Genomic DNA, 12,010 nt, shown 5'->3' on the forward strand with positions numbered 1-12,010 from the left:
CCCTCCCCAGTTCAGCGCTCCACCTTGGAGGCACCTGAGACACCTGTGCTCTTTAACTTATCTGCAGACTAATCCTCCCCGCCCACACATGCACATACTGGATGGAAATAACAATTGAAACCTCTCTACATAAATACAGCTCCTTGGAAGGCTCAATTGATGCTGCTACCTGAATCAGGAGAGCACTTCCCGCAGCACACAGGCACGCCCAAGGTGCATGCAGGGGTGGCGGTAAGAGAGTTTTCAAGTTTGGGTACAACATCAGGTGGCATCGAGGGGATTATTAGAGACAGAAGGGAGAAGAAATTGAGATTAAGAATGGCCTAGGGGACAAAAAGGAAAGGGCATGGAAAACAAAAAGAAAGCTCCAGGAAGTAGATGATTCATAGTTACTTTAGGCAGCAGTTTAAGTTTCTCAGTTTGAAGATGGAAATAACACCTACTTATCACCAAGAGATGGGCTGGTAATTCATGTTGAAAAGCACTCAGAGAGTCTTGGAAGAAAGGTACTTTTTGGAAATGTCATCTTTGAAGCATTTGTTGTTATGGCACAGTGTGATTCTGGACTTGAAACTGCAACCAAAAAGTGATGCAGAGGGAAAGCAGCAATCCATCCAATACTGAATATTTGGCCAGCCCCAACATTTCTACCCAAGATATCATCAACAGACAAATAATGGTAGGAAGAGGGGTAAGAAAAAAAAAAAAAATCTTATTGTATATTTTGCTAGGTCTCTCACCTGGAAAAGTTCATTTGCAAAGTGTACAGCTCCAGGTGCATAATCAGTTTAGAAATTTGTCTTTGTTCTCATTTTGTTTCCTCCTGGGAAACTTTAACCAGGCTGCCAGAGTGATGACACCAGCATCAAGGAAGGCAGCAAGACAAAGTGACAGACTTCCATGTTCTCCTAGTTCATGACAGTTGCACTCAGTTAGAGGGGTACCTTTACTTCAGGATCAGAAGGGGTTTGCCTTAGAATATTTCTCTGTCCATTTCTGTGTTTCAGCATGTGACTTCAAACCCTGCACATTACTTGCCTGCTTCCAGCCTTGTGCCTTTAATCTCAGTTCATAACTCAATTCTTTGGACTGCCAGGACTCACTGCTTCTCAGAAGGGAGGAATGGGGAGCTGCACCCAAAATCTTTACATTTTGGTCCATCTCAGTGCCTCTCTGAGATGTTCTGCTTAGGTTGACAGTATGTCTGAGTCTCTTTCCAGATTGTTAATGACTTGCAAAGTTGACAGCATGGTTGCTGGCATTGCCTCCTCTTTATGTCCTCTGCCTGCAAGTGCTACAGAAAGACAGAAAATTTTACCATACATTCAGATGATAAGAACAAAGAGGTGTAGAAATTGAAGTCTAGTCTTTTTCTTTACTTTTAAGGTAGGAATTCAATAATGAACTGGACTATTCTACCCCAGATCCTAGGCTGGTTTACCCCAGTTTATTAATCTGTGCCTGAAGAAGAGGTGGAAATAGCACTGCCTCCATTGTACTCTATGCTATACATTGCATTTCTGATGCATATATGGAACCAAGCTTGGGCCAGCTTTACAAATGAATCCTAGAGCAAGGCAGACCTGCTCTGCCAGTCAGAAACCCGCTGCTATTAAGACAGCAGACTATTGGACACTTGTGTGGTGACACACTTCCCTAAGGACACCCTTCAAGGAAGTGTATGGAAGGAAACTGTCAGCACAGCTGTTTGCCACTGAGTCTTACTACCAGGAACCTGGGATTAGATTCACTAAAACACAGCTTCTTGTGCTTGTCCCAGTAGTGATGGTTTTTCTGTCCTAGCCTCTGTGTAACTCCCTTGAACAAAAAAACCTCCATGGAGAATGGTAGCTTGCTCATTTCCATTTCTCAGGACTGGTTCCACATCTCAAACTTAGAATTGCTCTCTTCAGCCTGTATTGGAGGTGGAGAAAGAAACAAATCCAGTTTTCAAGTGTGATGCTTTGCAGATAAGTGATGTTTTCCTCCTATAACATATAAGCACAAACACAACAGTAACAAAGATATCTGCTTACCTTTCCACATGATGAAATCCAACCACAAAATAATGCTCCCTTCTCATAAAATTTGGCAGTGCCTGTAGTGTTTTTTTTCTCCTCCTTTCCTCATGTAATGCACTTGGTTAATGATCTCCAGGCCTCTATCATCACTTTCTTTTGTCTTGGCAGAACAGCCTAGGTAAGCATATGCCCCAGTGCTGGCAGCCTAAGCTTTTCCTTCTGTAGTGTTAATTGTCTCCTTGCCTGGAGTTGTTTCTTCTTAATACCTGAGTTCTATCTTGGCAGCCACTGGAATAATAGGTGCTGTGAGGCAGAACACTTTGATTTCCAGAACCCAAAATGCAAGGATTTTGCTGTAAGCCAGTCCTGACCATGAAGAAACACATAAAAGTAACATCTGTAGATGTCTACATCCTTGTGGAACTCTGGGCAGAGATCTCAGTAGCTCACTTTGTCCTTCACTGACACATCCAAGAGAATGAAGAATCCACATCCAAGAATCATCTCTTCCACTTCTCTCTCTGTGTCAGTAGTGTCAGCATTGGCTCACAGGACTTGGGAAGGTGTTCATGGCACAGAGCAAAGATGAAGTATATTTTACCACAGGGGTAATCTCCAGTTACAGCTAACTTTCTCCTAAAAGCAGCCCCTCCTTGAAAATAAAACAAAATCACATTTTCCCAGGATGGTTTTTTTTTTTTTTCTGTAAGCTCTTCTGAAGGCTAGAATGAGGAGAGGAGAGAAATTCCATTAGTTTGGAATTTCCCTTATTTCCTTTTTTGTCCCTATACTCCTGTCTTACCTTTTTCCCCTATTATTTTTCTGTCTTTTAATTTCTCTGACATCACAATTTTCTGAAATTGTGACTACCCTGTTCTTACCTCATCTTATAAATCAAAAAATTAAGGTATAAGCCAAATCTGTATGTAACCAAGACTCCTGCAGTACCCTGTATTTCTGTTTTATAATCTCAGATATTGTTTATGGTCAGTGTTCAGTCTGTAACAGATTTATTTTTTAGATTGAATGACTTAATTTTGTGAGTGAGATGGAACGTAAAACACTGTATTGAATAAATTTCCAAATTGGTTTTATTGACATTTTTCCTGCCATGATCTGTTAGTGGAATTCTACATGGCAATAGCTCTTCTATGTGCACTCATGCTGCTTTTGCTGACAGAGCATTGATCATGTGGGAATTAAGAAAGTGTTTTCAAGTCCTCATAGAGTCATGGTTAATTTATATGAAATATAAGTTTGTTAGACTTACAGGATAGTAATTGCCACCATCAACCACCTTCCCTCAGACCAGTTTCTTCTAATATTCTTGCTGCCTCAGGTTCCTCAGGTCACAGGTTCCCCTACAGAGAGAACTGACTACCACGCTTCAAAGACCACCATGAAGACCACAGTAATTAAAACAATAAGTTAATGTATCTTAATATAGCAAATAAATCTACATGGAGGACCATATGACATCATTGCTTTTTTAAAGAAATCTACTTTACTGCCAATAAAGTGGAAATTACACAAATTGTTAACAAATCACAACATGCTTACTTCAGAAGTTTCCTTGTTCCTATTGCAAAAGACTCATCCTGTGTGAGCACTTCAGAACCGAGTGTGCCAAACTCCCTGGTGGAATGTGGGCTGACAGTGCTGGAGTGTGAAACAGGAGTAGACCTGCAAGAGAGACCCTCCAAACATCACTTTTCAGATCTGCTGAGGCATCACAGATGGATGAATTGCAGAACCAAAGAATGGATGAGGTGAGGAGGGGTTATCTACTCCACCCTGCCCTGCTCAGAGCAGGATAAACTACAGCAGGTTGCTCAGGATTGTGTCCAGTTGGGTTTTGAATATGCCCAAGGATGGAGACTCCACAGTTTCTGTGGGCAGCCTTTTCCAGTGTCGGACCATCCTGAAAATATGGAATGAAGTACATTCACTGGAGATCCTAAAAATAAAGAACTTCCCACTGTTAAGGATACTTTCTTTAACTCCAGATAGAGAGACTGAATTCCCTGCTATCTTGGCATTGGACAAGCAACCTTTACTCTGTCTCAGTTTTCCTGGTAGACAAAGACAGCAAGGTGTCTGCAGTCAGTAAAAACTGAGAACAAAGGGAACCAGGTGACAAGTTTGGTCTCTCTGCAGAAAGAACTGTTTCCAAAGACATCACTGGTGATGTAGACATGTAACATCATGAGTATCCATAAGAGTTATATGGTCAGCTCATTTATTTCCTTAAGCTACAGAAGGGTTCTTCAACTGAGATTAGGTGTTTTAGGTCTAAAAATTCTTGCCTAAGGATGAGGCACTTGTTTTTATTTAATTTGAACTCACCTGGAGACAAAGGGCCACTTTAATATACTGTAGTGGTATAATTTTACTCTGGCAACCCGTATTTCCTGAGTCCTATTAAAGTATGAATTTTATAGTCTTGCTGTAAGAACTGGAAAAAATTAAACAGCTTCTGACCTCTCTTATTCCCTGGAAGAGCAATGCCAGTGGATCCCATACAGCTATTTAGTCATGAAAGCATATTTTTTGGGCTGGTATGCTTTCATGTGCACTGCACTTAGCATAAACATCTGCATGAAAACACACAGGTCATTTCACCTTCTCCTGCTGTGCCTTGGCATTCCAGTTTCTAGGCAGATCAGTCTGGATTGTCTGCTGAGGGTGCTGATCCCGGCTCTGAGAGTTGAACTCTGCATTCCTCCAGGAACGTTGGAAAGCAATGGACCTGTGGTGACAAACAGCAAGGTCTGGTTCCTAAATGTGCCAGAAGCTTTTCTCTTAGGGGGACAGGTACCATTTCTGTCCATTCTCTAACATCTACCCAGAGCTTTTCCACACTAGCCTGTGAACTGCTCATATTTCACTGCCTCTTGCCTTCCTCGCTTTGCTGAGGAGCTTTGCCTGCATGAGGACTGCAGGATGCCTGATGCTGGCATTACAAGCCAGCACGCAGGACTTTGTGTGCCATGAGAGGACATGTGGCTCCCTCAGCATGTTATGCCACAGCAGGCTATGTACTTACTTGCCTACTTATTGACAGAAAGGAGAAAGATTGCCTTCCCCACTGAGCTTTCATACTTTTGGTACAGATTTACACCTGAACACAATGTATCTGAGTTACAGACATGCCCTTTAGAAAATCTGCTTAGAAGAAGAGCAGGGGGGGAATATAAGCTGGAAAAAAAATCTCCAGTAATTGACAGGAATTGTCTTCTCAACTAAAAAATGCCACTTGGATTAAATAAATGAATAAATAAATAAATAAATAAACAACAAAATCTGAGTTTTAATCTCAAAACCATCCCCACAAGCAATAAAAACAAACAAGTGGTGTCTTCCTTCTTTGTCCTACTTCATGCTTTCTTCCTCAATCATACAGAAGTATATGGTGCAGCAGAACTAACAGTATGCTTAGAGTGCACATTTTGCACTAGAACAGCTAACTAGAGGTGAAGATTCAGCTTGCATAAAGAACTACAGTTTATATCATGCAGATTCATGCAGAAAATATAAAAGCTACAATGTCAGTTAAAATTCAGCCCTAAAATACATAAGCTGGATATATTCACTAATTACAGATGTGTAATAACCACAATGACTTAGATGTTCCCCCTAGAGGCTGTTGCTGGAGTGTACCCCAGGACAGTGAAAGGAGTGTGATCTCAGCTTGAGTTGGTCACAGGGCTGAGTCTCATGATATAAAGTTTCTGGAAAAAAATACTTATAAAGCATTTGAAAGCCTTGGTCAAGGTGTTACATAGCCTTTGCTGAAGTCTGTCTTGCAAGGTGAGAGATGAAACATCAGGCACTTTGCTTTCAGTGCAACTGTGTGGAAAACTAGAGATGTGAGACTTGAAAATTAAGCATGAGCCATTAAGTCATGGCTCAGACCATAAGTGGGTGCTGCAAATATATATATACTGCTCAGTTACAAGAAAAAATCATGCTATGGACTTAACTTGAGCTAGCTGGACATTTCTGGAGTAATTCCTTTGCACAGTTTGGAAGCTGGAATCAGCAGACAATTTGGATGAGGTCACCCTGCTTGGCAACCTTTAAAGAGGTAAGCAGCACTCTGGGCAACAATAGAGCCGTGTGCTTTGAAATGAATAAACTGCTTATTTATCTGCCTTCGGTGGCACAGCACAGATGAGTCAATACACGTAACTGCTCATTTGCATTATTCCTTCTTCTATTTAATAAAACATTTTGCTCCTGAAAGGACAAAACCAAACACCCAGGCATGATTCAAAATACAAGCGGAATCAGAAGTATATTTAAGCAGCACCTCTCAGGCCAGGTGAAGCAGTCGCAGCTTCTCCTGCTGCCGCCGCAGAGGTGGGTTTTTCCAGCGGTGGGTTTTTCCAGCGGAGGGTTTTCCAGCGGAGGGTTTTCCAGCTGCGGAGCCGCACGGAGCAGGCGCAGGGCGGTGCAGGGCGCGGAGCTGCCGCGAGGGGGCGCTGGGGCCCCGCCGTCGGCGCGGCGCGGCCGGGCGGCGCGGGGGGAGCGGCGAGCCGGGGATTCCATGGAACGGGAATCCGCCGCAAATCCCCCCGCCCGCCTCTCCCAGCGGCCTTCCCCGCCTGGGACTGCGGAGAAAATAGCTGCAAGCTGCCCGAGCACCATCCCCCCGTGCCAGGAGGACATGGCAGCAGGGGGGTGATTTCCACGCAGTTTGAGAAGAATTGAAGCCTGTGAGCAGTGACAACGGATTTAAAGGGATGATGCAAGCCAGAAATTTGGCTCGCTGGAAGGCCATAGGTACTGAAGAACATCCATGTCTATGTCTACACTTTATTGCTGAATTCTTTAAAAAAATCAGTTTGAATTTATTATGTTCATATAAAATATGCTGTACAAACCTATGTATGATCAAGGCACAAACTCATCCGTCAGCATCCAGGAACATGCTCTTTTGACTGGGAGAAATGGGTATTACAAAAATCTCACAGAAAATGAATTTTATTTCAATGTCTAGGATTAAACGAACCTTTTGCCCTATTGACACACACCCCTCTGTAACAGTCTGCTGCAAGTAACTTGTCAGGCAATTTGATGTACTCAGTGATGCATTCGCTCTCCAAGTGGGTATTTTAAAATGCAACTTTTAATAACAACAGTATTGTACAAACCACTCATTTTTGTTCCATACCCTAATGCCAGTACTGGCTGGGAAAACGGGACACTTCGAATCAAACCCCGAGAGGCAGTAGCCACAAGACATCTGCGCCTGTGCTGGCAGGGAAGAAGTTTGGGACACCACCCGGCTGAGCAGCGGCAGCTGCAACAGGGACCGAGCGCGTCGCTGCCGGCGGTGTCCGTGTGTGCCCCGGCACTGCGGCCACCCCAGCGCGCCCGGCCCGGCCCGGCTCGGCCCAGCTCAGCCCAGCCCGGCCCGGCCCGGCTCAGCCCAGCCCGGCCCGGCTCGGCTCAGCCCAGCCCGGCCCAGCTCAGCCCAGCCAGCTCCTCCTGTGAAGGGACTCGCATCCTGCCCTCCCAGCAACCCCTCACTACAGGGCTTTGCGCCCCTTTATTCTCCACGTTCATTTTTTCCTTGCTGTGACTTCCGATATCCCTGTAAACTGAGACCCAAAGGCCAATTCAGTTCAAGCCTGCTGCTTCTCCCGCTTTGCAATTCCTCTGCTCCCTTTTGGCCAAAAGCTGGCGAGAGTCGAATATGATTAATTTCTTAAGGAAGGGTGTCGAGCGCTTTTCCAGGAGCGCCCAGCGGACGCTTTTATTTTATTCACCCGCCTGCAATGCTCTCTGTTCACTTTGCCCCTGGGACGCAGCGGCGCTCCCCGCTCCTCTCGGTGCCCGCCCAGCCTCTTCACTCAGGCCGTCCCGAGCGGCGAGCCTGCGGCGGGGACCGGCCCTGCCTGCCCCGGCGACAACCGGGATCCCCGGGCCGGGAGGGCTCACCCGGGACAGGCTCACCCGGGACAGGCTCGCACCGGGACAGGCTCACCCGGGACAGGCTCACCCCGGGACAAGCTCGCACCGGGACAGGCTCACCCCGGGACAGGCTCACACCGGGACAGGCTCACCCCGGGACAGGCTCACCCCGGGACAAGCTCGCACCGGGACAGGCTCACCCCGGGACAGGCTCACCCCGGGACAGGCTCGCTCCGGGACAGGCTCACCCGGGACAGGCTCGCACCGAGACAGGCTCACACAGGGACAGGCTCGCACCGGGACAGGTTCGCACCGGGGACAAGCTCACACCGGGCTCGCACCGGGACAGGCTCACACCGAGACAGGCTCGCACCGGGACAGGCTCACCCGGGACAGGCTCACACCGGGACAGGCTCACACCGGGACAGGCTCACACCGGGACAGGCTCGCACCGGGACGGGCTCACACCGGGACAGGCTCGCCCCGGGACAGGCTCACCCCGGGACAGGCTCGCACCGGGACAGGTTGACACCGGGACAGGCTCAAACCGGGACAGGCTCGCCCCGGGACAGGCTCACCCCGGGACAGGCTCGCACCGGGACAGGCTCACCCGGGACAGGCGCACCCGGGACAGGCTCACCCGGGACAGGCTCGCACCGGGACAGGCTCACACCGGGACAGGCTCGCACCGGGCTCGCACCGGGACAGGCTCGCACCGGGGACACGGAGCCCCGGCCGCCCCAGCGCGGCTCCGCCCGCCGCCACCCCGGGCGCGCTGCCCCGGCCCGGCCCGGCCGCTCCCGGCCCGGCCGCTCCCCCCCGCCTCGGCCCCGCCCCCCGCCCGCGGCCGCCCGCCAATCGCAGCGCTCTCCGCCGGGGATGACCTCACTCCTTGCCTTCCCATTGGCCAGCTATATTAAGAAAGCCGCGAGCGCCTTTAAATAGCGGCGCCGGGCCGCAGCTTGCGGCAGTGGCTGCGCGGAGCGGGTCCCGTTCGTGTCTGTGCAGTGAGGCGAGAACCGGCGGCACCGCTCCCACCGCAGAGCTCCGGGGCCGGCGGCGCTGCCCTGCGGCCGTAGCGCTCCCGCGAGGCAGGATACGGCGGCGCGGTGCCGGTGAGCGGAGAGAGCAGGGCGCGCCCGCCTGCCTGCGCGGGCCGGCTCGCCACGGTGCCCTGTGAGAAGCGAGAGGGAGCGGGAGGCGGCGGCCGCGGGGAGGAGGGCGCTGCCATCGTCCTGCTGCACGGCAAGGCCAGCTTGGCGAGCCTGGCCATGGCTGCCATCCGCAAGAAGCTGGTGGTGGTGGGGGACGGTGCCTGTGGCAAGACTTGCCTCCTCATCGTCTTCAGCAAGGACGAGTTCCCTGAGGTCTACGTGCCCACCGTCTTTGAAAACTACGTGGCGGACATAGAGGTGGACGGCAAGCAGGTGGAGCTGGCCCTGTGGGACACGGCTGGCCAGGAGGACTATGACCGCCTGCGTCCCCTTTCCTACCCGGACACCGATGTCATCCTCATGTGCTTCTCCGTGGACAGCCCGGACTCGCTGGAGAACATCCCGGAGAAGTGGGTGCCCGAAGTGAAGCACTTCTGCCCCAACGTCCCCATCATCCTGGTGGCCAACAAGAAGGACCTGCGGAACGACGAGCACGTGCGGAACGAGCTGGCCCGCATGAAGCAGGAGCCGGTGCGCACCGAGGACGGCCGGGCCATGGCCATCCGCATCCAGGCCTACGACTACCTGGAGTGCTCGGCCAAGACCAAGGAGGGTGTCCGGGAGGTCTTCGAGACTGCCACCCGGGCAGCCCTGCAGAAGCGCTACGGCACCCAGAACGGCTGCATCAACTGCTGCAAAGTCCTATAGGGCGTGTCTGGAGCGCGGCGCTGGGCACAGCGCCCGGGTCACCTGTTGGCAGGTGCAGAGGAGCTGGGTTATACGCACACGGCATCTGCCTGTCCCCTCCGCTAGGGACTGGCTGTGCATGGGGTGGGGGCTAAGGGAGGGAGCACGCTCCTTGAGCCTTGGCCAAAAAGGGTTGTGCTTGCTCAGCCGCGGGGACGGAGGGAGGGGGGGATTGCATGCCCTGAATCTTGGGAATAAAGTGGGGAGAAGCCTTCTCCTACCGCTGGCCCCTGCGAGTTAGTCGTGGACTCAACGACAAAAAGCTGCTGAGACTGGACTGAGCAAACCTTGCACCCGGTTCTGCCCCTTTGCCAACACCTGCTGCTTCCTGCTCCCGGGCAGCCTCCTCTCTTTTGCAAGAGGAGGGCGGTGGAGCTGAGATGCTCGAAGGGACTTCTGCCTCCTGCCTGCATGTGCCTCCACCCAGGCGAGCTGGGGAAAGGGGCTGCCTCTCCCAGGCTGCCTGCAGCATCCTTGCTTCTCCCTCACATGTTTCAGCCTGAGCCTGACCTGCTGTGGAAGTTAGCGCCCTGAAGACCGAGACTGGGAGGGGAGGGGAGGGTCATCCCAAGCAAAGCCTGTATATATGTTACCTTTTTTGTCTTGTGCAAACTGGGGTAGTACAGGGGGTGCTTATTTAAAGTGAGGTGGGGAGGGGGTGCCCAGGTGGGACTTGTGTTGTGCAAAGGAACTTGCCCTGAGTGACTGATGCCTGCTGATAACAGGAGCCATGAACTGACTCCAGCTGCAGAAGCCACCAGGCCAGAAAGTAAAGCTGAACTGTCCTGCTTGCTGGATATCCACCTCCTGACAGATGAGGCAGGATGAGCAAGGGGATGATATTGCCATATTATGATTTTGGTGCCTGCTCCTTACTTTTGATGTTGTCTCCTGCAAGTGTGTTGATTTGGGTTTATTTAAAAGTTTATTTTCAAAAGATGTTACTTTGCACAACTCGGTGGAGTTTTTAATGTTTAAATTAAACACTCAATGCGCTCATCTGCATACAACACTGTAGCATTGGAAACATTCTTACTCGGTAACCTCATCTGGGTCTTGTTTAAAACTGATTTCAACACAAGACAAAATAAAACCACTGTATTATTTTTGCCTTGGAAAAAAAAAAAAAAGGGTGAAAGCACTGTTACTTATGCAGTGAGTACATCAGACTTTAGTACTAAAGGGCAGTTTAAAGAATCAAGGTTTATTTAAAACTTATTTTCACAAGGTGGCCAGCCTGGGTGAAAATAATTTTCTGTTTCTCTGGTTCAGAGAACAAATGTATCCATTTATGTTTGTTTACTTTATTCCCTCTTCCCTCAACAGTGGTACTGAGACTGTTTTTAATAAACTGACATGGCAAAAACTGAGATGTATATGATGTTTACATAAAACTATAGTGTATGCAGTTTTTTATGTAAAGTATTAAAAGATTCTATGCTGACACTTGTGAGACCAGTGTTGTGATTCATGGAGACTGTCCTCTGGATATTATTGAACTAGACCAGAGTTTGCCCCTTGCCTACACATGCTTTTATTTGGCTTTTTTCCACTGGGTGAAACACCTATCTGGCAGCTTTTAGAGGATGGTGGTTTTAGTTCCCTTTGGGGGAGCTGCTTCCTTAGTTTTTTTTCAGTGCATGGTATATGGAAATGTATTGAAAAGTCAAGGTGGTGACTGATCCATCCTTGTTGCTGTTGACCACGGGCAGCCTCTGTGGCTCCTGCCTGGGCTCCGGTGAGCTGGTGTTGCAGCAGAACGGGCACAAAACTGAAAAGCAGCACCAGCAGTAAGGATTATTTGTCAAGGAAGTATTTAGATAAAAGCAGTTTTTTTAGCGGTCTCCCCTTTGCTTGGAGCGCATGGCCCTGCTTCCTGCAGCAGCGCATGGGAGCAAACACTGCTCTCTGTTGAACCAGCATCTCCAAAGCTGCCGGGATGGATTTCCCGATTGTGGCCTCATTAATTCCCATGGCAACCTAAGAAGCGGGGGGCCTCTCCGCCTCAGGGATTCCCTAGCAGGGCATTGTGCCTGTCCCCTCTTCTTTCCTGGGCAGGTGCACAAGGCCCTGTGCTGCTGCTGTGGCTTTGGCTCCTGCCAGGAAGACGTGGCCTTGTCCAAAATGTGATTGTTGCTAAACAATAAGACCTATACCCAAAGTGCTGTT

At 49.5% G+C, this 12,010-nt stretch overlaps 1 protein-coding gene and 1 long non-coding RNA gene across 2 annotated transcripts; one reads left to right on the plus strand and one right to left on the minus strand.

Annotated features, from left to right (window-relative positions):
* Window positions 1-2,710: 2,710 nt before the first annotated feature.
* On the minus strand, window positions 2,711-6,456 carry LOC116183499 (uncharacterized). Its single transcript, XR_013339622.1, has 5 exons — window positions 6,334-6,456; window positions 4,644-4,770; window positions 3,582-3,942; window positions 3,292-3,382; window positions 2,711-2,743 (listed from the first exon to the last, which is right to left on the minus strand). It is a non-coding gene; the product is annotated as an uncharacterized LOC116183499 (long non-coding RNA).
* A 2,460-nt stretch (window positions 6,457-8,916) lies between these two features.
* RHOB (ras homolog family member B) lies at window positions 8,917-11,285 on the plus strand. The gene has a single exon (XM_021525337.2). It carries the CDS (start codon window positions 9,212-9,214, stop codon window positions 9,800-9,802), a length of 591 nt encoding a protein of 196 aa, XP_021381012.1. The 5' UTR covers window positions 8,917-9,211; the 3' UTR covers window positions 9,803-11,285.
* The last annotated feature ends 725 nt before the right edge of the window (window positions 11,286-12,010 follow it).

This window comes from Lonchura striata, chromosome 3 (assembly GCF_046129695.1).
Source record: "Lonchura striata isolate bLonStr1 chromosome 3, bLonStr1.mat, whole genome shotgun sequence".
Taxonomy (NCBI): Eukaryota; Metazoa; Chordata; class Aves; order Passeriformes; family Estrildidae; genus Lonchura; species Lonchura striata.